Source organism: Pongo abelii, chromosome X, assembly GCF_028885655.2.
Source record: "Pongo abelii isolate AG06213 chromosome X, NHGRI_mPonAbe1-v2.0_pri, whole genome shotgun sequence".
Classification (NCBI taxonomy): domain Eukaryota; kingdom Metazoa; phylum Chordata; class Mammalia; order Primates; family Hominidae; genus Pongo; species Pongo abelii.
Window position 1 is genome coordinate 129,590,476 of NC_072008.2, and position 27,283 is coordinate 129,617,758.

The following is a 27,283-nucleotide window of genomic DNA, read 5'->3' on the forward strand; positions in this document are numbered from 1 at the left end:
GTAAATGAAAACTGGCACCAAGTGAATGTTAGAGCCAAACAATTGCAATTTAAAATAATTTAATCCTCAATTTTTTAAATATATTTAATTTCTAAACATAACTACAAACAAAAAATGGCTTATACTATATTGAGAGAAAAATATTTTAGCCAATTTACTTTTTTAGAGTGGCATTTTTAATTAAGGACACCTTAATTTCTTCTTTTTTTTTTAATTATACTTTAAGTTCTAGGGTACATGTGCACAACATGCAGGTTTGTTACATATGTATACATGTGCCATGTTGGTGTGCTGCACCCATTAACTCATCATTTACATTAGGTATATCTCCTAATGTTATCCCTCCCCCCTCCCCCCACCCATGGATACCTTAATTTCATTACAGCACAGGCTTTTTTTTTTCTCCCTACCAGCTTACCTGATATTTCCTACTTTACTAACCATCAGATAAAAAGATTAAACTATCTGTGTTCCTGTCTGGCAAAAATGGCTTACCAATATCACCTTAAAACATCCATTACTCACTTCCATAGTTTTGAGGGGAAAAAAGTAAAAAAAAGAAAATTTAAAAAATCCATCCACTACTATAATTTTGAATAAAATACAAGTTATAAACTTCAGGGATCTTTGTGGCAAAGCAAAAAGATATATAACAACTATTAACTTAAAAAAATATATATACATACTTACACTAATGTCACTAAGAACATTAGATGCCTGTTCATGCTTTAGATTTCCTTTAATTACATGATATGACAACTCATAGAGAGCTTGCTGGAAATCTGTTGAACATAAGAGAAATAATGTAAGGATACAGTCTCTTGAACATGAAAAGTAAATCTATATATTTCCTACGTCTCAGAATTATTATAAACATCAATAATGAAAAATATAATCCTAATGCTTTTCCTCTAGCAATTTTTTCTTTTATTTTCGCAAAAACACAAAATTAAAAGGTTAGAAAAATGTTAACCATCTCTCCACTACTATAACTACAGCTTGAGCATTCCTTTCCAGTTTTTTCTGTATGTCTACAGATTTCACATATTTAAATTCACCATGCACATCATATAGCATTCTGATTCCCCCCAAAACACTTTTAAAGCATTTTTTCATGCTACTCAAGTCTCTATAATTATTTTCAATGAACTCTAGCAAGTGGATTCAAACCAATCATTCTCCTCACCAGTAGACTTCAGATATATACTCAATTCAATCTCAGGGCTACAGTGACAACAGATAAAGAATAGCAGTAAATATACTACCGAGTTTTAACCACACCCTAGTGTGAGAGAAATTTCTCCCCAAATCTAAATCTCTTTGTCCCATAAAAATCAAACAAAAAATACATGTATAAAATGGCAGTTCTATGATAACTGTCAACCACAAGTAGCAACATTCACTATTAATTACCACAGTCCCCTTTCCTGAAGAAAGATATTTTGGTTTTGGAGTGGGTAGTTAGTGGTCAGGTGAACACCTCCTGGTCATCTTTTTTTTAAGTCCCATATACTGAAAACTTTACCTCCTTCCAATCATGAAAAGTAGTGAAACAAGAAGCTTTAAAGATGCTCATGTAAAATAAAGTCTATTTATAATCTCCTTTTGAGTGGAATCCAAATTTTTTCAGAACCAAACAGCAAGTTAAAAAATCAAATATTTTAAAAATCTTCTTAGCCAGGCACAGTGACTCATGCCTATAATCCCAGCACTTTGTGGGGCCAAGGCAAGAGGACGGCTTGAGCCTAGGAGTTCGAAACCAGCCTGGGCAACATAAGGAGACCTCATCTCTACTTAAAAAAAAAAAAAAAATTAGCCAGGTGTGGTGGTGCACACCTGTTATGCCAGCTACTCGGCTAAGGCGGGAACTCAAGCCCAGGAGATCAAAGTTGCAATGAGTTGTGATAGCACCATTGTCTCAAAAAATAAAAATAAAAATAAAAATAAACTTCTCCCCTGCTATGACTCCTAGCCACAAAAAGGAACATAATAGAAATCAAAATGTATATAAATCCCCCCTTAATGAAATACTATTTTGCAGTAAAATTAACTTGTTCATTAAATCATTTGCTATTGCTATTTGCTATTGCTAATTATTCCAATTATTTATGAAGAATGCTTTATTAAATATATTCTGCCTGTTTTACAACTATATCTACATTGTCCTTTTAAATGACAATATAAAAGCAAAGGAAAAAATTTCTGTATTTTGGTATCGCAGGTATAAGAGGTCAACTTTATGCTTTGTATTTCCATGAATAAAATGCTTTACAACAAACAACAAATAATACTTATTTAAAATTTTCCAGACAATTAAGGTGGTTTTTTTGGCTTTTTTTTTTAAAGCAATAACTTAGAAGAACAAAATAGCCAATTATCAAAAACTAAGGTCCCATGAGAATATGTCCTCTGGTACTCACAGGGGACCAGGGAAGTCTAATCTTAATCACAGAAGGAGATTAAAATAGAGAACAAGTGACCTGGGTCATTTTACTGACACTAAAGTGACATAAGAACAATCACATTGTAATCCACACAGCAGCAATGAATAGTCCCCAAATCACAAGTTTTCTTTTTTTTTTCTTTTGAGACAGAGTCTCGCCCTCCAGGCTGGGGTACAGTGGCGCAATCTTGGCTCACTGCAACCTCTGCCTCCTGGGTTCAAGCGCTTCTCCAGCCTCAGTCTCCCAAGTGACTGCAATTACAGGCATCCACCACCACGCCCAGCTAATTTTTATATTTTTGGTAGAGACAGGGTTTCACCATGTTGACCAGGCTGGTCGGTCTTGAACTCCTGACCTCAAGTGATCCATCCACTTTGGCCTCCCAAAGTGCTGGGATTATACGCATGAGCCACCAGGCCCGGCCTAATTCATGAGTTTTCTAAATGCCTATTTAAAAATGGTTAGGAACTCCTATTGTGTTTTATCCATAGGAACTGTAAGTGGTGCTTTAAAACTATCAGGCTAGTTCCACAGAAACCTATAAAATCTATATTGCTGGTGAAAAACTTTATATTTACAATGAGGAGGAAAACTTACAACCTCATAGTTATCTACAAAAAAATTCAATAAAATATTTTATCTTAACGTTAACACTTCAGAAAGAGTAGTTTTAAGAATAGCCACTAGAGGCCAGGCGCGGTGGCTCAAGCCTGTAATCCCAGCACTTTAGGAGGCCGAGGCGGGCGGATCACAAGGTCAGGAGACCAAGACCATCCTGGCTAACATGGCGAAACCCCGTCCCTACTAAAAATACAAAAAATTAGCCGGGCGTGGTGGCGGGCGCCTGTAGTCCCGGCTACTCGGGAGGTTGAGGCAGGAGAATGGCATGAACCCAGGAGGCGGAGCTTGCAGTGAGCCGAGATGGCGCCACTGCACTCCAGCCTGGGTGACAGAGCGAGACTTCTGTCTCAAAAAAAAGAATGGCCACTAGAAGGTACTTCTAGAGATTCTTAGATTTTGCGGGGTTTGAATGTTGAAGACACCAGTTCTTGGTTGTGTCTAATATTACTAGTACTACTCATGTTTGTTTTTTTAAACAATAACGTACTGTTTATTTTCAAATAGCTAGAAGGAATTTTTAATTTTCCCAACACAAAGAAATGATAAATGTATGAGGTGATATACTAACTACACTAATTTGATCATTACACATTATATACATGTATCAAAATATCACACTGTACCCCAATTACTCATGTTTATTAGCCATCATTACAATGTTGTTTCTTTGGCAGTGGCTGGGGTGGGGGGAAGGTGATTTATAAAAGAAACAAGGAGAAGCAGTGTGTGCAAGGGAAACTGCCTGCCTGAAATGAAATTAATTCAAAGGAAGGGCAGAAAGAGAAAGGTCAGAGTGAACACTGCCCGAACTCAAACCCCTAAGACAGAAAAGAGATTCTGAAGAAATGACAGTCAGTTTCCTGCTAGGACAACAAACTGGAGCCCCTCAAACCAAAGCCTGCCTGTTGACAGAGATCAGCCAAGAAGTATATGTGTTAAGGAAGCAGGCAAGGGTAAGAGAAGGAGAGCAATGGCAATTCAGCCAATAAGGCCACACTCATAACTATTTCTGGTTTCACATGTGAATCAGAACCATGCAAATAAACAATAATCTAATAGTTATTGAATATCCAGAGTCACATGATTACACTATTTACACTATCATTTATAGAAAATTCTTCTATTTTATCCACCTAATGTTTCTAACAAACAAGATCAAAGTTAACTGAGATGTTAAAAACTGATTTTAAACACGGGGAAGAAAAAAGATAAAGCACTCAAGTATTTTTAGAAAGGTGTCTTTTTGTACATTCTTATACTTCTGACAGTCAACTAACTTAAACAAGAATACATTACTGTCTATCAACCTCAAAAATCTTTTGAGTGATCATGCAATTTTATAAGCAGGATAAACAAGAAAATAATTTGGGGGGTGGCAGGCTAGGAACATTAACTCTTAAAACAGGTCTTACCCATATGACAGGGTGAAAAATGGCTTTTTCATTTATTAAAAAAACATTCTCGGCCGGGCACAGTGGCTCACGCCTGTAATCCCAGCTCTTTGGGAGGCTAAGGTGCACGGATCACCTGAAGTCAGGAGTTCGATACCAGCCTGGCCAACGTGGTGAAACCCCGTCTCTACTAAAAATACAAAAATTCACCGGGCATGGTGGCGGGCACCTGTAATCCTAGCTACTTGGGAGGCTGAGGCAGGAGAATCGCTTGAACCTGGGAGACGGAGGTTGCTGTGAGCCAAGATCGCACCATTGCACTCCAGCCTGGGCGACAGAGCGAGATTCCAACTCAAAAAAAAAAAAAAACAAAACAAAACCATCCTCCACTCACACATCCAAATGTTCTTTTTATGAAACAAGGTTCACTCTGTCACCCAGGCTGGAGTGTAGTGGTGTGATCTTGGCTCACTACAGCCTCTGCCTCCTGGGTTCAAGCGATTCTCATACCTCAGCCTCCTGAGTAGCTGGGATTACTTACAGGCACACGCCACCACACGCAGCTAATTTTTTTTTGTATTTTTTTTTGGTAGAGATGGAGTTTCACCATATTGGCCAGGCTGGTCTCGAACTCCAGACCTCAAGTGATCCACCCACCTCAGCCTCCAAAGTGCTAGGATTATAGGCGTGAGCCACTGCACTTGGCCCAAATGTTCTTTAAAAAGTATATCCTCAGCTATGCAAGGTGGCTCATGACAGTAATCCCAACAATTTGGGAGCCTGAGGCGAAAGGACTGCTTGAGGTCAAGAATATGAGACCAGCCTAGGCAATATAGCAAGACACCTCATCTCTACAAAAAATAAATTAAAAAAATAAGGCTGGGCACAGTGGCTCACACCTGTAATACCAGCACTTTGGGAGGCCAAGGCGGGCGGATCACCTGAGGTCAGGAGTTCGAGACCAGCCTGACCAACATGGTGAAACCCCGTCTCTACTAAAAATACAAAATTAGCCAGGCATGGTGTCACATGCCTGTAATCCCAGCTACTTGGGAAGCTGAGGCAGGAGAATCGTTTAAACCCGGGAGGCAGAGGTTGCAGTGAGCCGAGATTGCGCCACTGCACTCCAGCCTGGGCAACAAGAGTGAAACTCCATCTCAAAAAAATAAATAAATAAATAAGCAAGGAGCGGTGTTGCACACTTGCAGTCCCAGCTACTTGGGAATCTGAAGTGGCAGGATTGCTTGAGCCCAGGAGTTTGAAGCCACAGTGAGCTATGATTACACCACCACTGCATTACAGCCTGGACAATGGAAAGAGACCCTGTCTCCTTAAAAAAAAAAAAAAGTATATCCTCTATTACGAAAGTCATGATTTTTGGTAGAACAAAAATAAATATATATATATATATGTAAAATTCTGTTCTTAATCTTCTATTCACAAAAGCATAATTTAAATGACCATAATAAATTTTATCTAATGATTTTTGGCTTCAAATAGAATATCGGTTATAAAAATGTATTTTCTAATTAAAAAAATACTGTGGGTTTTACCAACAATACTACAAATGTAAATGTTTTACACTTACTAGACACAATTGCTTTTAGTTTTGCCCCTCCTTTGCCAAATCCACGTGTCTAATTTTAAATTAATAAAATGTTAAATAGTAAAATCCTTTGAAACTAAAGTTACTGGAAAATTATAATATATACTGTTTAATTACATAATATTTTATTTAATAAATCATATCTGTGATATGCAGTAAACAACTCCTTTGAATGTTTCCCATCACAACTGCCTTTAACAAGATCCCTAGACACCACCTAAACATAACCAGCTTTAGTAAAAACATTGAACCTCAGTTTCTGGAAATTTTCTAGTGCAAATAAGATCAGAACAATTTTTCTTTCCATGTTATCTTTTCTGTCATATTTATGATTGATACAGCTAATAACTGCTGAAATTTAGCTAAATATACCAAGCCCCAATTACAAAAGTCAAGCAATATCATATCATTATAATGCAGGACAAATAACATCAGTATACAGACATATAGTCTTACTGTAACTACAGTTTTAATCCTGATTATAATATAACCATGTAAAACCTTTATATAATGTGAACTATCTTATACCTTTTGTTTTTATACCTAACAATGAATAGAAAGCAGACAGTTACTAATTTTAATCAAGAAATAACTAAGATACTTTTAAAAATCTTACCTCTGTACGTTGAACTATCATGGCTTTTATTTTCACTAAGGATCCGACATAAATGCAAACTAGAATAAAATAGAAAACATGTATTTCAATTTCCACCCTAACATGAGATGATTCTTATAGAGCAAATTACATCAACCGGCAAGTAAAAAAAATTTTAATCAAGCATTTATTCTGCCTTTCATATACAAACTGTACCACTGGCAACTCATAGAAGATTAAAAATATCTCTGTAGTAATAAAGAAGGAATTATGAAATTAGAATATCACCACTTAAGACCCCTAATTAATTAAAGAATCTAGGCATCTACCAATGGCTGCTCACATTACAAAAAGAGACTATGGGCCGGGCGCGGTAGCTCATGCCTGTAATCCTAGCACTTTGGAAGGCCAAGGCGGGAGGATTGCCTGAGCTCAGGAGTTCGAGACCAGCTTGGGCAACACAATGAAACCCCGTCTTTACTAAGATACAAAAGAAATTAGTCAGGTGTGGCAGTATGTGCCTGTAGTCCCAGCTACTAGGGAGGCTGAGGCAAGAGAATTGCTTGAACCCAGGAGGCAGAGGTTGCAGTGAGCCAAGATCGCGCCACTGCACTGCAGTCTGGCAACAGAGCAAGACTCCGTCTCTACAAAAAAAATAAATAAATAAAATAAAAAAATAAAGAAAAGAAAAGAAAAAAAAAGACTATGAAACATTATGTGCCTCCAGATTCTGATGAAAGAAAACACCATGCAGGCTGGGCATGGTGGCTTACGCCTGTAATCCCAGCACTTTGGGAGGCCAAGACAGGCAGATAGCTTGAGCCCAGAGGTCAAGACCAGCCTGGGAAACATGGTGAAACGCTGTCTCAACAAAAAATACAAAAATTAGCCTGGCATGGTGGCTCATGCTTGCACTCCCAGCTACTCGGGAGGCTGAGGTGAAAAAATCAAATCATCTGAGCCCAGGAAATTGAGGCTGCAGTGAACCATGACTGCTTGCTCCACTGTACTCCAGCCTGGGAGACAGGAAAAAAAAAAAAAAAAAGGAAAAAAGAAAAGAAAGCATCACCTACCTATGAAGTTGTCTTTAGGGGGGAAAAAAAAGTGTGAATCAAAATCTGATCAAGCCATCTAGATCCAACTACCAATTTACAGAAAAAGACAACAGAGGAATATATTAAGAGATACCATAGGGATACAATCACTAAAATTCAAACTGTGGGAAAATCTAACAGAGAGTGACCCAATCTCTTGAACAAACAAATTGCAAGGAAAAATGTAACAAAATATAAAGGAAGAGTGCAAGAGAGGAAAAGAGGAACAGAAGAGCTACAACACAGAAAAACAATTAACAAAATGGCAGTAGTAAGTCCTTTCCTGTCAGTAATTACCTTAAATGTAACATCTAACTCCATGTTCAAAAGACAAAGTATCTAAATTGATCTTTTTTAAGACGAGCTATTTTTTTTAAAAAGCTGTATGCTGTCTACAAGAAACGTGTTTTAAATTTAAGGACACAGATAGGCTGAAAGTGAAAGGATGGATAAAGATACTCCATTCAAATGTTAGCCAAGAGAGAACAGGGGTGGCTATGTTTATATTAGACAAAATATACTTTGAAAATATAACAATTATAAGTATATACACATACCACATCAGAGGACAACAGCGTATGAATATATGTGACACAGAGCTAAAGAAACAAATAGACACCAACACAGTAATAGTAGGGAATTTCATACACTACTTTCCACAGAATACCCAGACAAAAGATCAGTAAGGAAACAGAAGACTTGAATAATACTACAGACCAAATGGATTTAATGGACATATCCATAACATGCCATCCAAGATAAGGAGACTACATTCTTCTCAAGCACACACAAACCTTTTTCCAGGCTCTAACATGTGATCTAACATTCTGATCACATTAGATCACAAACAAATAACAAATTTTAAAAGATAGAAACCATACCAAGTATCTTTTCCAAACACAATGGAATAAAACTAGATATCAACACCAGAAAGAAAACTGGAAAGTTCACAATTATGTAGAAACTAAACACATTCTTGAATAACCAAAGAATCAAAGAACGAAATCAAAAAGGAAATTAGGAAATACCTTTAGACAAATGAAAATGAAAACATAAATACCAAAATTCATGAGATATACCAAAAGCGGTTCAAAAGAAGAAATTTGTAGCAATAAATGCTTTTTTTTTTTTTTTTGACACAGTATCTCATTCTATCACCCATGCTGGACTGCAATGGCAAAATCTTGGCTCACTGCAGCCTCGACCTGGGCTCAAGTGATCCTCCCACCTCAGCCTCAGCACCACCACCCCTCCAACATCCCATTAGGTGGGACCACAGGTGCATGCCACCATGCCCAGCTAATTTTGTATATTTTGAAGAGATAGGGTTTCACCATGTTACCCAGGCTGGTCTGGAACTCCTGGGCTCAAGCAATCTGCCCACCTCAGCCCAACAAAGTTCTGGGAATACAGGTGTGAGCCACAGAGCTGGGCCTATAAATGCCTTTTTCTTTTTTAATTTCAAACCACCTAACTCAAAACTTCAAGGAACTAGAAAAAGAAGAATAAACTAAGTCCAAAGTTAATAGAAGGAAGGAAATAATAAAGATTAGGGCAGAAACAACTGAAATAGAGAATTAAAGAAGAAAAAAAAATCAGCCAGGTGCGGTGGCTCAAGCTTGTAATCCTAGCACTTTGAGAGGCTGAGGCGGGCAGATAGCTTGAGCTCAGGAGTTCGAGACCAGCCTGGCCAACATGGTGAAACCCTCTCTCTACAAAAAAAATACAAAAAGTTAGCTGGGCATGGTGGCCCACGCCTGTAGTCCCAGCTACTTGGGGGGCTGAGGCGGGAGGATCACTTGAGCCCAGGATGTTGAGGCTGCAGTGAGCCAAGATAGCGCCACTGCACTCCAGCCTGGGTGACAAAGTGAGACCTTGTCTCAAAAAAAAAAAAAAGAAAAAGAAAAAAATCGATAAAATTAAGTTGTTTTTTTAAAAAAGATCAACAAAACTGACAAATCTTTAGCTAGACATTCAATAAAGAAAAAGAAAATTCAAACAATATTAGAAACGAAAGAGAAAACATTACAAGCGATTACACAGAAACAAAAAGGAATATAAGAGGCTACTACACCATGATACCAGAGCCAGACAAAAACATTACAAGAAAAGAAAATCACAGGTCAATGCCTCTTATAAACACAGATGAAAAAATCCTCAACAAACACCAGCAAACAGAATTTAACAGCACATTAAAAGGATCATTCTCTGTGATCACAATGGATTTATCCCTGGGATGCAAGGATGGTACAACATACACTAAATGTGACACATTACACTAACAAAATGAAGCATAAAAATCACTTGACCATCTCATTAGATTCCGAAAAAGCATTTGACAAAATTCAATATCCTTATGATAAAACTCTCAACAATTAACTATAGAGGCTAAGCGCAGCGGCTCACGCCTGTAATCCCAGCACTTTGGGAGGCTAAGGCAGGTGGATCACTTGAAGTCACGAATTGGAGACCAGCCTGGCCAACACGGTGAAACCCCATCTCTACTAAAAATATAAAAAGCAGCCGAGTGTGGGCCGGGCACGGTGGCTCACGCCTGTAATCCCAGCATTTTGGGAGGCCGAGGCAGGCGGATCACTAGGTCAGGAGATGGAGATCATCCTGGCTAACACAGTGAAACTCCGTCTCTACTAAAAATACAAAAACAAAATTAGCCAGGTGTGGTGGCAGGCGCGTGTTAGAACCAGCTTCTCGGGAGGCTGAGCCAGGAGAATGGCGTGAACCCGGGAGGCGGAGCTTGCAGTGAGCCAAGATGGCGCCACTGCACTCCACCCTGGGCGACAGAGCGAGACTCTGTCTCAAAAAAAAAAAAAAAGTAGCCGAGTGTGGTGGCGTGCGTCTGTAATCCCAGATACTTGGAAAGCTGAGGCAGGAGAATCGCTTGAACCCAGGAGGTGGAGGCTGCAGTGTCGCAGTGAGCCGAGATCTCACCACTGCACTCCAGCCTGGGCGACAGAGCAAGACTCCATATCAAAAAAATATACATACTAACTATAGAATGAATGTTCCTCAACACACACAAAAAAAGCCCATAAATAACAAGCCCATAGCTAACATTATATTCAACAGTGAAAAGTTGAAAGTTTTTCCTCTAAGATCAGGTACCTGCCCACTCTCTCCACTTCTATCCAACAGAGTACTAAAAGTCCTTGCCAGAGCAATTGGGCAAAAAGAAGAAATGAAAGTTATCCAAACAAGAAAAGAAGTGAAATTGTCTCTGCTGACAAAATGATCTTATATTTAGAAAATCCTAATGACTACACCATAAAGTTAGAAATAATAAATATACTGTATCCATCAAGGCAAAAAAATATTTTAAAAAAACAAGGGAATAATAAATAGGGTAAAGTCACAGGATATAAAAATCAACACACAAAAATAGGTAGTGTTTCTATATACTAAAAATGAACTACCTGAAAAAAATTTTTAATTCCATTTAAAATAGCTATATTGTAGCATTGCAAGAATGGCAGAAAGAGAAAAATAAAAATATAATAGCTACAAAAAATAAAATAAAATACTTAGTAATAAATTTAACCAAGGAGGTGAAAGATCTATACACCACAAGCTATCAAATGCTGATGAAAGAAACTGAAGATGACAAATAAATGAAAAGATATTCCATGTTGATTGATTAGAATAATTAAGATTGTTTAAACGTCCATGCTACCTGAAGAGATATAAAGACTCAATGCAATCTCTATCAAAACACCAATGCCATTTTTCACAGAAACAGAGAAATCCTAAAATTTATATGGAACCAAAAAAAAAAAAAAACCAATAGCCAAGGCAATCTTGAACAAAAAGAAAAAAGCTAAAGTATCACACTATTTGACTTCAAGGTACAGTTGGCCCTCTGTATCCACGGAGGATTGGTCCCAGGACCATCTCCCACACACACCAAATTCACAGATGCTCAAAAGTCCCTTATATATGGCATATATACAGTCATCCTTCTGTGTCCGCAGGTTCCGCATCTGCGGATTCAACCAACTGTAGATAGAAAAATACTTACAGTCAGCCCTCCATATCCACAGCTTTTGATCTGCAGTTGGTTGAATCTGTGGATGCAGCCAACCCACTAAATATAAGGCCAGCCAACTGTATATTACAAAACTAGGGTAACTGAAAGAACATGGCGCTGGCATAAAAACAGACACATCAACCAATGGAACAGAATAGAGAGCGCAGTTATTAATCCATGCATTTATAGCCAATTAATTTTCAACAAAGGGTACCAAGAACACATAATGGGAAAAAGACAGTCTCTTCAATAAAGAATGTTGGGAAAATTTAATATCCACATACAGAACAATGAAACTGGATGCTTACTTCACACCGTATACAAAAATCAACTCAAAATGAATTAAAGACTTAAATGTAAGACCTGAAACTATAAAAATCCTAAAAGAAAAAATAGGGGAAGAGCTACACAACACTGGTCTGGGCTATAATTTTTTAGATTTGAGCCCAAAAGCTCAAGTAATTGAAGCAAAAATAGACAAATGGGATTACATCAAACAAAAAAAGTTTCTACACAGGAGGCCAGGTGCAGTGGCTCATACCTATAATCCTAGCAGTCTGGGAGGCCAAGGCAGGCAGATAATCTGAGGTCAGAAGTTCAAGACAAGCCTGACCAACATGGAGAAACCCTTCTCTACTAAAAATACAAAAATTATCCAGGCATGGTGGCGCATGCCTGTAATTCCAGCTACTCAGGAGGCTGAGGCAGGAAAATCGCTTGGATCCAGGAGGCAGAGATTGCTGTAAGCCAAGATCGCGGCACTGCACTCCAGCCTAGGCAACAGAGCGAGACTCTGTCTCAAAAAAAAAAAAAAAAAAAGTTTCTACACAGGAAAGGAAACAATTAACAGTGTGATGGAGACAACCTATGGATTCAGAGAAAATATTTGCAAGCCAAACATCAAATATGGGGTTAATATCCAAAATATATAAAGAAGTCAAGGGGCCAGGCACGGTGGCTCACGCCTGTAATCTCAGCACTTTGGGAGGCCGAGGTGGGTGGATCATGAGGTCAGGAGATCGAGACCATCCTGGCTAATATGGTGAAACCCCATCTCTACTAAAAAATACAAAAAAATTACCCGGGTGTGGTGGCGGGCACCTGTAGTCCCAGCTACTCGGGAGGCTGAGGCAGGAGAATGGCGTCAACCCAGGAGGCACAGCTTGCAGTGAACCGAGATGGTGCCACTGCATTGCATTCCAGCCTGGTCAACAAAGCAAGACTCCGTCTCCCAAAAAAAAAAAAGAAGTCAAGAAAACAACCCAATTTTAAAATGGGCAAAGGACTTGAGTAGACATTTCTCAAAAGACATACAAATGACCAACAGAAAAAAAAAAAACCTCAAAATCATTAATAACTAGGGAAATGCAAATTAAAACTACAATGAGATACTACCTCACACCTGTCAGAATGGCTATTATCAAAAAGACAAAAAATAAGTGTTGAAGATGTGGATAAAAGGGAACTCTTGCCAAGCGTGGTGGCTCAGGTCTGTAATCCTAGCCTTTTGGGAGGCCAAGGATAAGAACTGCTTGAGGCTAGGAGTTGAGACCAGCCTGGGCAACCTAGCAAGACTCCATCTCTACAATCAACATATGCTGACATCACGCCACTGCACTCCAGCCTGGGCAACAGAGTGAGACCCTGTCTCAAAAAAAAAAAAATTAAAAAATAAAACATATTTCCAAAATAAAAGAAAATGGTGATGCCAGCCAGGCACAGTGGCCCATGCCTGTAATTCCAGCAATTTGCAAGGCCGAGGCAGGAAGATTCCTTGAGGTTAGTTGGAGATCAGCCTGAACAACATAGCAAGACTCTGTCTCTGCAAAAAAAAAAAAGAAATAGGCATTGTGGTGTGAGTCCTAGCTACTCGGGAGGCTGAAGTGGGAGGATTGCTTGAGTCCAGGGGTTCCAGGTTATGATGAGCTATGATTTCACTACAGCACTCCAGCCTGGGCAACAAAGCAAAATGCTGTCTCAAAAACAAAAATAAAAAATAAAAAATAAAAAGCCTGGGTAACAAAGAGACCTCATCTCCACAAAAATAGACAAAACTAGCCAGGCATGGTGGTGCAGGCCTATAGTCCCAGTTACTTGGGAGGCTGAGGTGGGAGGATCACTTGAGCCCAGGAGGTCAAGGCTGCAGTGAGCTGAGATCACGCCACGCACTCCAGCCTAGGCAACAGAGTGAGACCTTGTCTCAAAAAAAGAAAAAAAATAGGCCAGGCATGTGGCTCACACCTGTAATCCCAGTCTTTTTGGAGGCCGAGGCATGAGAATTGCTTGAGGCTAGGAGTTCGAGACCAGCCTGGGAAACCCAGCAAGACTCCATCTCTACAAAAAAATTTTAAAAATTAGCGGGTCATGGTGACACGTCCCTATAGTCCCAGCCACTTAGGAGGCTGAGGCAGGAGGATCACTTGAGCCCAGGAGTTCAAGGTTACGGTGAGCTATGACTGCACCACTGCACTCCAGCCTGGGTGACAAAGCAAAAGCCTATCTCTCGAAAAAAATTAAATAAAATAAAATAATGCAATTGTTATGAAAAACAGTATAGAGATTCCTCAAAAAATGAAAAGTAGAACTACCATATGATCCAGCATTCCTACTTGAGTATTTATCCAAAAAAATTTAAGTCAGGATCGCACAGAGATAGCTGCACTCCCATGTTCACTGCAGCATTATTTACAATAACCTAGAAGTAGAAACAACCTAAATGTCCACCAACAGAAGAGCAAATAAAGAAAACGTCGTGTATATCTATGAAAGCAAACATTATTCAGCCATAAAAAAAAAAAGGAAATCCTGTCATGTGCTACAATGTGGATGAACCTTAAGGACAGTGTGCTAAGGTAAGAAGCCAGTCACACGACAAATACTGTATGATTCTACCTATATAAAGTATCTAACGTAGTCAAACTCAGAAGCAAAAAGTAGAATGGTGGTTGTCAGAGGCTGCAGGAAGGGGAAAATGGGGAGTTGGTGTATAATGGATATAAAGTTCAGCTAATAGAAGATGAAAAAGATCAGGAGAAGATCTGCTAACATCGTACTTATAGTTGACAATATTGTACTGCTCACTTAAAATTTGCTAAGAAGGTAGATTTCATGTTAGGTGTTTTTTTTTTTTTACCACAATAAAAAAGTTACTTAAAAAATTGTTAATTTTGTTAAATCCTGAACCCTAAGAACATGTTGTTTTGGGGTTTTTGTTGTTGTTGTTGTTGCTTTTTTTTTTTTTTTTTTTTTGAGACAGAGTCTTGCTCTGTCTCCCAGGCTGGAGTGGAGTGCAGTGGCACAATCTTGACTCACTGCAGCCTCCACCTCCCAGGCTCAAACAATCCTCCCACCTCAGCATCCTGAGTAGCTGGGATTACAGGTGTGCACGACCATGCCTGGCTAATTTTTGTATTTTAAGTAGAGATGGAGTTTCACCATGTTGACCAGGCCAGTCTCGAATTCCTGACCACAAGTGATCTGCCCACCTCGGCCTCCCAAAGTGCTGGAATTACAGGAGTGAGCCACTGTGCCTGGGAAAGCATGTCTTTTTTTAAGAACACATCCTTTTGGCTGGGCGCGGTGGCTCACGCCTGTAATCCCAGCAGTTTGGGAGGTCGAGGAGGGCGGATCATTGAGGTCAGGAGTTCAAGACCAGTCTGACCAATATGGTGAAACCCCATCTCTACTAAAAAATACAAAAATTAGCCGAGTGTGGTAGTGCATGCCTGTAGTCCCAGCTACTCGAGAGCCTGAGGCAGGAGAATCGCTTGGACTCAGGAGGCAGAGGTTGCAGTGAGCCGAGATCACACCACTACACTGCAGCCTAGGCAACAGAACAAGACTCTATCCCCCAAAAAAAAAAAAAAAAATTAAAAAATAACACATCCTTTCAATAGCCTATATGAAATTTAAAAGGTTGCATAAATAATTTCTGCCACACACCCAAATACAACCACAATATTTGTCTACAGGTAAAGCACTTGTGCGATTGTTTGAACTGTAAGCTGAACTAGCTTGTTTTTATGAAACACCATTTTTTACTTGAAAGAAAAGCAAACTGGTTTTTAAGACATGGGTCTTTCACAGGCATTTTCTCAAAACTGAACCAAGTGAGCCTGTCACTTCAAGGAAAACAACAGAGTATTTGCTGCCGATGATACGCTTTTACACTGTTGGTGGGGGAGAAAATTAGTTCAACCACTGTGGAAGACAGTGTGGCGATTCCTCAAGGATCTAGAACCAGAAATACCATTTGACTCAGCAATCCCATTACTGGGTATATACCCAAAGGACTATAAATCATTCTACTATAAAGACACATGCACACGTATGTTTACTGCAGCACTGTTCACAATAGCAAAGACTTGGAACCCACCCAAATGCCCATCAATGATAGACTGGATACAGAAAATGTGCCACATATACACCATGGAATACTATGCAGCCACAAGAATGGATGAGTTCATGTCCTTTGCAGGGACGTGGATGAAGCTGGAAACCATCATTCTCAGCAAACTAACACAGAACAGAAAACCAAACACCGCATGTTCTCATTCGTAAGTGGGAGTTGAACAATTAGAACACAAGGACACAGGGAGGGGAACACCACACACAGGGGCCTGTAGCAGGGTGGGGGATTAGGGGAGGGATAGCATTAGGAGAAATACCTAATGTAGATGATGGGTTGATGGGTGCAGCAAACCACCATGGCACGTGTATACCTATGTAACAAACATGCACGTTCTGCACATGTATCCCAGAACTTAAAATTAAAAAAAAAAGACAGTTGTAACACATGCAGTGTAACCCAAAAAGGGCTCAAATACAGACTATATAAAGAACCCCTACAAATCCGTGAAAGAAACTCAAGCAACTCAATAACAAAAAAGGCAAAAGATATGACAGAGACCTTTCACAAAAAGAAATAAGAACTCCAAGACAGGCGTGGTGGCTCACGTCTGTAATCCCAGCACTTTGGGAGGCCAAGGCGGGCGGATCATCGGAGGTCCGGAGTTCAAGACCAGCCTGCCCAACATGGTGAAACCCCGTCTCTACTAAAAATACAAAAATTAGCCAGGTGTGGTGGCACACACCTGTAATCCCAGCTACTCAGGGGGCTGAGGCACAAGAATCGCTTGAACTCAGGAGGCAGAGGTTGCAGTGAGCCAAGACCGCGCCACCACCACACTCCAAACTGGGCGACAGAGCAAGACTCATCTCAAACAAACAAAAAAAAAAGAAATAAGTACTCCAAATGACCAATAACATATAAAAAGATGCTCATAAAAATATAAGCCACAGTAAAATTACATACATATTTACAAAAAATTTAAGTCTGACAATATCAAACATAGTGACAATGTGAAACAAGGTCAACTCATACACTGCTGGTGGGAGTGTACACTGAAATAGCTTGGCAATATCTAACAGAGCTAAAGTGTAACCTATAACCCAGAGATTCTACACCTAGTATATACTCCACAAAAACACATGCTTGTATACACCAAAACTGTTGTATAATAATGTTTCTATTGGCACTGTTAGTAATAGCCAAAAACTAGAAGCAACAAAAATGTTTAACAAGACAGCATAAAAATAAACAAATACTGGTATACAATGGAGTATCTTGCAACTATGAAAATGAATGAACTAAAAAAAAAGGAAAATCAATGAACTGCAAACATACAATATGGATGAATCTTAAAAGTCATAACTGTTGAACAAAAGCAGCCAGAAACAGTAGGATAAATATTCAATGACTTCATTTATATGAAGTTCAAGAAAAAAATTAAACATATTGGGTAATGACACTGCAAAGAAAATCAAGAAAGTCCCTTTGAGTTGAAGATCCAAGGTTAAAAAAAGAGAAAAATCAAGAAAGAGGAAAACCATAAATGTCAGGATAATGGTTACTACATGGGAGGTGGGAAAGGTTTGATCGGAAACAAATGGTATGTTGCCTTGACCTGGGTGTAAGTTACATGGGGGTGCGTCTTAACAGTGATTCTTTAAGCTCTATATTGAGGTTTCATGATTTCTCTGTATTTTCGTTACATTTCACAATTTAGAAAAAAATTCTTCCATGCTGCACAAGGCTTTAAAGAGAGCCAATGAATTCATATAGAAGAGTTTCTTACTCTTTTATATCTAGTAATCCTTTTTCTAGTCAATGAAACAAATAATTTTAAGACTTACAGGACCTGCTTATATATCACATCTAAGGCTAAATAAGATGCCAGATTACAATCATCCACAGAGAGATTATCTACTTTGCAGATTATACATAACCTTGCAGCTCACCTCTGTGCCTTCTGATTATGTCAATACCCTATCATCAGGATGAGCAGGGTAAGGTTATTAAAAGTCAACAGAGTAAACTTTTGCTGGTCAACAATTCACTTCTAGGTTTCATAAAATTATATTCAAAACCAAAAAATAAAAAGGCAATGGAAGCGGGGCGCTGTAGCTCACACCTGTAGTCCCAGAACTCTGGGAGGCTAAGGTGGGTGGATCACTTGAGGTCAGGAGTTTGAGACCAGCCTAGCCAACATGATGAAACCTCGTGTCCACTAAAAATACAAAAATTAGCTGGGCGCAGTGGTGCACACCTGTAATCCCAGCTACTCTACAGGCTGAGGCAGGAGAATCGCATGAACCCAGGAGGCAGAGGTTGCAGTGAGCCAAGACTGCATCACCGCACTCCAACCTGGGCAACAGAGCGAGACTCTGTCTCAGAAAAAATAAAAATAAAAAATAAGGGCAATGGAGAGCATCTACTAAATTAAATATTTAGTTTGAAAATGTCAGGCCAGGCATAGTAGCTCACGCCTGTAATCCCAGCACTTTGGGAGGCCAAGGTGGGTGAATCACTTGAGCTCAGGAGTTCGAGACCAGCCTGGTAATATCACCTGAGCTCAGGAGTTCAAGACCAGCCTCAGTAACGTGGTGAAACCCTGTCTCTACCAAAAACACAAACAATTAGCAGAGCATGGTGGCACGCGCCTGTGGGCCCAGCTACTCAGGAGGCTGAGGTGGGAGGATCACCAGAGCCCAGGAAGTTGAGACTGCAGTGAGCCAAGATCACACCAGTGAGCCATGATCACACCACTGCACTCCAGCCTGCACTCCAGGGTGACAGAGCAAGATCCCATCTCAAAAACAAAAACAAAGAAAGAAAATATCATTTAGCTATTAAACATTTCTCACTAAAAAAATTATTCTGAGAGTACCTTACAAATGGTAAGCTGGTTTAAGTTTGATCCCAAGTACTTTCAACTACGTCCCTGGAGAACTAGACAGGCCTTCTAATGGGTTGAGAAGAGAACAGTGGTTGGTTAAGAACACTGGTTAAAGTTGGGTATGCTGGCTCATGCCTGTAATCCCAACACTTTGGGAGGCCGAAGTGGGAGGATCACTTGAGCACAGGAGTACAAGACCAGCCTAGCCAGCCTAGCCAACAAGTGAGAACCCATCTCTACAAAAAAAAAAAAAAAAAAAAAAAATAGAAAAAAAAAGTAGCCGAGTGTGGTGGCACACACCTATAGTCCCAGCTACTTGGGAGGTTGAGCTGGGAGGATCACTTGAGCCTGCAGGTCGAGGCTGCAGTGAGTGGTGATCGTAGTACCACTGCACTCCAGCCTGGGCAGCCTGGGGAATAGAGTGAGACCCTGTCTCAAAAAAAAAAACTGATTAAGCTTCTAATTTCACAAAATACGTTAAACCTAACATAAGTTTATCTGGAATATAAAACAAAATCAATCTTCCTTCCACTAGGCAACATAGAAATAACATCTGCTTCAGACTAGCATCAGAAGATATAACCTAAAAATGCCATCTAGGTCTTTTGTGGAGAGGAGATATATATCAAGGTTGCATCAATATTTACTATGAAGTATTAAAACAACTCCCTCTTTGGGTTCTCATTTCCCTTATAGGGTCAATTCCCTTTAGAATATAATAGCAGGGGCCAGGCACCATGGCTCACACCTATAATCCCAGCACTTTTAAGAGGCCGAGGAGGGCAGATTACTTGAGGCCAAGAGTTCGAGACTAGCCTAGCCAATATGGTGAAACCCCGTCTCTACTAAAACTACAAAAATTAGCCGGGCTTGGTGGCACATGCCAGTAATCCCAGCTACTCAGGAGGCTGAGGCAGGAGAATCACCTGAACCCAGGAAGCAGAGGTTGTAGTGGGTCGAGATCGCACCACTGCACTCCAGCCTGGGCGACAGAGTGAGACTCCGTCTCAAAAAAAAAATAATAATAATAATAGCAGGAAGCACCATGTCTTTGAAAGAAGAATTTAACAGAATAAAGTAACTTATTTTTCCCTTTGTATTCAGGCTACTAAAATGCAATTTCAAATATTCCTTCATATAGAAAAAGAGAAAAGAGAAAAAGAGGAAAGGAAAAGGAAAGGATGAGAAAGAAAGAGAAATAAAATAATTGTTTAAAATTCCTCCTTATTCACTTGAGCCCAGGAGGTCAAGGCTGCATAGAGCCAAGAATGTGCCACTGCACTCCAGTCTGGGCAACAGAGTGAGACCCTGTCTCAAAAAAAAAAAAAAAAAAAAAAAAAAAAACTTCTCCTTATAACAATGCACTTGCTTCCTCACATTTTCAACAGTTTCATTTCTATTTAACAATCTTAATGCATGTCTTTTGCAAAAAGCCTTCCAGTGGTTGTGGGGAAGAGGTTGCGTCAGTGTTGCAGACTCCTACCTAGACTAATGGTACAGTCATCATTACATAACTTTAAGAAATAACTGAAATATAATTCTATATTGTCAGTCACCAGGCTACAAACATGTTCGTTAGGACACAGATGACAATGTCATCATGAACTATTAGTTAGAATCTCAAAGATTTGCTCAAGTTGCATATGGAACCATTGAAAGGTTATTACAATAAGGCAATTTGTTTGCATAATAGATACTTATATTTCCCTAGTATAAAAGAGGTATTCCTTTGGCTGGGCATAGTGGCTCATGACCATAATCCCAGCACTTTGGGAGGCTGAGGGGGTAGGATCACTTGAAGCCAGGAGTTTATGACCAGCCTGGGCAATATAGCAAAACCTCATCCCTACTCATACACCCGCACAAAAAAAGTGTTTTAATTGGCCAGGCATGGTGGCATGCACCTGTAGCCCCAGCAATTCAGGAGGCTGAGGCAGGAAAATCCCTTGAGCCTGGGGGGGTCAAGCCTGCAGTGAGCCGTGATCGCCTGCACTCCAGCCTAGGTGACAAAGCAAGACCTTGTCTCAAAAAAAAAATTAGTTAAAAATAAATCTTTTAATAAAAAAAAAAACAGGTATTCCTAGTTATAACAAGAAACTAAAAACAAACACTAAGAATTTTCCCCCAACAAGTAGATGTATCTGTGCTCTTCTCCCTAAGTAATTCACTAATAGAAGTCCACCAAGGATTCTTAAAGAAACTGTTTCTGAACATTACATTTGTCTTACTATATACCTGCCTAATGGTTTTAGGTCACTAACCTAAATTATAGGGAGAGGAACAAACAAAACTACCTCTAATAGTTGCCCACTTTAATATGGCTTAAAAATAATCAAATTTTCTGTCTCAGTCCAAATTGAAATTATTTTAATCCCTTAATAACTTTCAAATACTTGAGTTTACCATTTTTCCACTTTTTAATTTAATTTTTTAAAAATAAAAATAGAGACAGGTTCTCGCTATGTCACCCAGAGCTCTCCTGGGCTCAGGCAATCCTTCCTCCTGCCTCAGTTGCCCAAGTAGCTGGGATTACAGGTGTGTGCCACAGTGCACACCACCTCACATGCCACCAAGCTAGGCATTCATTTTTTCCACTTTTAAAATAGTTTAGTGCTATTATGGAGATGCTGTCTCAGGTCCCTGAGAATGAGGACAGAATCTACTTTCTGTCAAAAGATGTATGGAAAACTGAATAAAATGTCTGAAGTTCCTTCAAGGACTTAAAAGGTATTTTGTGAATACTTCTTAACGTGAGTATACGGCTTTTCATCTTACTTGTTCCCATTTTCCAGTAAAAAGGAAACAGTCACAAGCTTAAACTACTTGATTATGCTCACATCTCAAATGTGGCTTTCATATATAGAAGGCTGATGTTCATTTACGCTTCACTTAATTATTTAAAACAAAACAACAGAAAGGTTAAATGTAGCTAAACAAAGTGCTACCTCTATTATCATTTGTAGAACAGAAACATAACCCACAAAAATGAATACTGGGACAATATAGTTTTATCTTGTAGAAACATGCATTTAAAAGAAAAGGAAACAGGAAATGTTAAAAAAAAAAAAAAAAGACAACAGGAGTTGCTGCACTTACAGTAGGAAAAAAGCACAAGTATATTGACAGCACTCACCCTACCTAAACATTAAAGCATTACAGAATAATTTTTTTTTTTTTTAACAAACAAAGCAGTAGCCTATACAACCTCCTGACATTGCCTCAACATTTTGTGAAGAATGTTTCTCTTCCCAGGAAAACAGACTAAGACTTATACTTAGCTTATGAATACAGGTTGAAATGGGAAATTAAATACTAAATGAAAACTGAGACATCAAGAAAAGGTTTCAGATAAAGCTTTGGCTGAATTTGGAGCAACTTTGCAAGGAAAAAAAGACTCAACCACCAAGACTAAAACTTCTTAGAATGATTATATCCCTTTACCTAGAATCCTCCAGGAAATTCAGATCAGATGGCATGTTCTGAACAACCAAATGTACTTAAATAAGTTCTAGAATGTCTAAAATCATGTAGTAGCAGCAGAAGAAAAAGAAAAGCAATCAAAACATTTGGCAATTAAATTTTAAAACTTTATTATAACTGCCATTAATAAGGTAAGACCTAACAAAACTTTCTAATTGATACCTAAATAAGCTATTCAAACAAACAGATGATATTCAACAAACATAAGTATTTCAAAATTAGACTAAGTATTAACATGAGGTTAGCATCTTCGGATTAAGAGCTTCAAATATCAGTTCTCCATTAGGGTTGCCTGTAACAAAGAAATGCTGAGTTCACTGTGTTAATGATTTCTACCAAAAACAGAATTCTCCACTGGATCTACCAGTACATGCAAGTTTATTAGCTTAATCATGGCAAGTTCTACGTCAATATAAAATAATCAAGAAACTAAAACTAATTCCAAAATTAAGTGATTAAATACATATCTTTCAGAATTTGGAAGAGTTTGCATTTAGATATAAGTATTATTGGAAATTACAATTACATTTTGGTAGTCCTCCTTTGCCCTTCTGATCCCTCTTGCAAAAGGTCACTCTTTAAGAGTTCTATAATTTAGCATTAAAAACATAATTGGTATCTCTGGAAATATAATGGTATATCTAGGTATGTGATGGATGGACCATTCAGATAGGCAAAATACAGTTTTACTTTTCTCTCTAATTACCTAGTAAAACATTCTTCAAAGCCAAGACCTTCCATTTAATAGACAGTTGTTTTTCATGGCGTACAATTAAGAATTTGCCCTATCTGAAAGTTATAAAATGCCCCATACATCTCATATGTTGCTTTCAACACTAGCTGACTACCACCCCCAGAAAAGATTTATGCTGTTAAGAAATGACAGATGAGAAATGAATTAACAACCTCATGAAATATATCACATTATTTTTAAAAAGATAATTTTCAGTCAAGTTAAAGCTTATCTGCTAATTTATCTTGTTAAAAAGGAAAAATTCACCCAAGGTATAATTTTAAATATTGGTCATATTCTAAACGCCTAATCTGTAGATTCACTAATAATGTGGTGGCACACTACCTTCATTTTTAACATTTCCAGTTGCTGTTTTATATTTCAGAGGCTGTTTTCAGAAAAAGGAAAAAGGTTTTTTGTAATATATTTGCACCACCACGTATTCTGCCTAGTAATATGAAAATGCTAACACCTATCTTTAGGAAGATACAAAAACTCCAAAGACATGCTATATGCAACAAAGTTTCATAGAGCGAAAACAGGTCAAATAAACTGAAACTAAGTACTGGATGGTGATGTGTTTAACTATTTAAAATAGCTTATTATGTTACACAATTTTAAATTCTCTTTCTGTAACAGAATGCAATCATAAAACTGACTATACTGATTTGGATCTACTATAATTCAATCCACATTCCACAAGTCATGCAATAACTATATACACGTAAAGTTCTAATAACAGGTTTTTTTGCTGTTGTTTTTGGTTTGTTTTTGTTTGTTTGTTTGGGTTTTTTTTTTTTTTTTTGAAAGAGTTTCACTCTTGTTACCCATGCTGGAGTGCAACAGCGCGATCTCCGCTCCCCGCAACTTCCGCCTCCCAGGTTCAAGCGATTCTCCCGCCTCAGCCTCCTGAGTAGCTGGGATTACAGGCATGTGCCACCACGCTCAACAAATTTTGTACTTTTAGTAGAGATGGGGTTTCTCCATGTTGGTCAGGCTGGTCTGGAACTCCTGACCTCAGGTGATCCACGCGCCTTGGCCTCCCAATTTGCTGGGATTACAGGCGTGAGCCACCACACTCGGCTTCTAGTAACAGTTTTTAAGCAGCCCTTCAAACATAAGAACTATGACAGATAGCATGTATTACGTAAATATACATAATGTGAACCTAAAATTCCATTTTATCTAAGTATTTCGACCTCCTACATCACTTTTTCTCCAACCATTACCAGTCAGAAGCCAAGCAGAATTTCACCTTATAGCCCTAATACCACTCATGCTAAGGTGGGAGCAATAATAGTAAAACTGTTGGGAGGCCGAGGTGGGCGGATCACCAGGTCAGGAGATGGAGACCATCCTGGCTAACACGGTGAAACTCCGTGTCTAGTAAAAATACAAAAAATTAGCCACGCGTGGTAGCACGCGCCTGTAGTCCCAGCTACTCGGGAGGCTGAGACAGGAGAATCGCTTGAACGCGGGAGGCGGAGGTTACGGTGAGCCGAGATCGCGCCACTGCACTCCAGCCTGGGCGACAGAGCGAGACTTCGTCTCAAGGGGAAAAAAAAGGTAAAACTGTCAAAAAACAGTAGCTGAAAGGAGGAAGCTGAGCAATCTACAAAGATAACAGCCCCTAAATAAATGAGCTGGCTTTGAAAGTAAACAAAACAATGAACTGCTTTATCAGTTTTGGGGAATTACCCTAATATGGATGAAGATGATGGTCTGGCTGGGTAACTTCCCATCTTGCCTTCCCGAAACTTGGTGGCTATTTGTCAACCAGCTATCAAACTTGATAGCTATTTGTTAACTAGCACATACGAGGATTTGTAAAATGTTCATTATAGTTAAAAACGAAGATTTATCAAATAGCCTTCTCTGACAATTAATAAACCAATAAGCACTCTAAGCATATGCTGGGGGGGCGGGGCATGTGTTAAACCAAAAGAAATATGAGACATAGTCCCTATATTTCAAGTGCCTCCCAATTCATTACAGTGCAAGAATAAACACACATGAATAAGTCAGAGACCAATTAATTGCTAACCTGAGTGGTACAGACTTTAAGTGCATGAGCTGTCCTGAGAAGTTTAAATATCTAAAGGTTGGAATAATATTACTTTTAATAGCTATCACTTGAGCACTTACTATAAGCCAAGTGCTTTACAGGCATTATTTAGTCTTCACGACAATCCTTTGAGTAGAGTACTTATTATTCCCAATTTACTCAAGGGGAAACAGTCCAAGTGGTTAAGGAACTTACCCAAGGTCACTCAGCTACTTAAGTGGCTAAGACAGCCGCTTATTTAGGGAATTCTAGAGCTCACACTGTTAAGACTTCATACAGCAGTGCGGGGGGGTGCGGGGGAGGAAGCCACATAGGCTGGCACTATTACAAGCGCGGGATCCGGCAACGCGTTCCTCGTGTTTCGTTCCAAGTAATGAAGTTACAAAGATCTGAATCTTTAGCATGAGCCACGGTAAACTGGCTACTAGAAATGGAGAGGGGTGGGCAAGGACGACAAAAATGGCTAACAAGGGTTAATTTCATCCAGGGTTGAGCTTTAGCATCTAAAAGCGATCCAGAGAAGGAAATGAGATGTTATTAATATTTGTTCTTAAATCTGAGGTTTGCTTTGCTGCTTAAACGACTCCTTCCAGGGGGAGGGGAGGAGGGAGCGCTCTAATGTGGGGGCGAGAAGACTAGGGGTATGGCAAATTACTGTTTTCGGTGTTACCGGGGAAAGTTTCACGACTAAAGGAAACGCGTTATCCTAGGTACTGGAGAAGCTTGGAGAGTTGCCAGAATTAGTTGCAGTCCCAGGATAAAATGGGGTTTAAGGAACATTTAATGACGAAAGTTGAATCCAACCCGAAATAGCTCTAAGGTGAAAAGACCGAGCAAAGAAATGTCGGTAGTTCTTCGGGAAAGCGGCAATCCCTGCCACACTTCCCCACGGCGCTACGCGAGGCCGGGACAGTCGAGAGACCGCTCCCCGGGAGGACGAGAGGTGCCAAACCGGGTTCTTCGCGGCGCCCCGGGCTTCGCGGCAGCGAGCGAAGAGGAGGGGAGGGGAATCCGGGACGGTTCGCCCTCCTCGGACTTCAGGCAGAGGAGGCGCCAAGCTCCAAACTGCGGAGTCCAACGGGTGCAAAGTGAAGAAATGGGACAGAGAGAGATGGAAAGTCCGAATTGCCCCGGCGCAGCCCCATAAAGATAAAGGAGCCAAGTGAGATCAAGCGAAGAGGGGGACACAAAAAGAGACCAAGAGGGAGCGCGGAGACCTGCAGGGGCGGAATAGGAGTTCTACTAAGAGGCTAAAGGAAGCCGAGCTACCGCAGGCAGTAGCGATTTCTGGGAGGCCAGGGAAGGAAGGAGGTCCGCGGCGGTTGACAGCAGCTCTCCCCGAGTTCGAAACTCCTAGCCGACCATCCACGCCCGCCGCCCGGGTGGGGGAGGGGGTACATCTTTCCCCCCCAACCTCCCACCACAGGTGAGAGTGCAGCTGACGCCCTGGCCCGGCCCGGCAGTGCGCCTGCCTCCGGCCCGAACACTCACAATTCGCCTCTCCCTGATTTCTCCCAGTTCTTTATCCACTCTGCGGGAACGACCACAGCCGCGGCCGCCATCTTCCTCTCACTAGTAGCAGAGGCCCGGATGTGTAGCACGCGAGCGAAGGGTCAAAGGGGAGCACCGCCCACGAGGAATGCCGGGAGCTGAGAGTTCGTTTTTCGATTTCCCGCCCCACTTTCCTCTCCACCCAGCGGAAACCCGAGGCATGGCAGCCAACGACGTGGAGACTCGCGGGCCTCTTTGCGAAGTTACTACACGGATTGCGCCCTCCGAAGTCTTCGGCCTTACTTCCCATTAGAACAGAGAAATGCCATCCACAAGCCAACAAGTAGACCTTATCTTCTTCTGTAATATCTACCCCTAACCACTAATACAAACACGCATTTTTCAAGCACCTAATATGTGCTAGACACTGGGAATAGAGAAATAATAGTCTTTGGGAAAGCCATAAATATAAGCAAATAAATT

At 39.9% G+C, this 27,283-nt stretch overlaps 1 protein-coding gene across 19 annotated transcripts in view; it reads right to left on the minus strand.

The window, feature by feature from the left end:
• Positions 1-26,934, minus strand: part of THOC2 (THO complex subunit 2) — a 132,794-nt gene extending 105,860 nt beyond the window's left edge. For all 19 annotated transcript variants that reach the window (XR_010139026.1, XR_010139025.1, XR_010139024.1 and 16 more), the window contains exons 1-3: positions 26,801-26,934; positions 6,679-6,737; positions 691-782 (exon numbers count right to left, since the gene is read on the minus strand). Coding sequence is in view for 15 of the 19 variants with exons in the window: in XM_024240706.2 (XP_024096474.1) it covers positions 691-782; positions 6,679-6,737; positions 26,801-26,871 (222 nt within the window). In the remaining 4 variants the exon portion in view is untranslated. The remainder of the gene's footprint in view (positions 1-690; positions 783-6,678; positions 6,738-26,800) is intronic.
• Between the last annotated feature and the right edge of the window lie 349 nt (positions 26,935-27,283).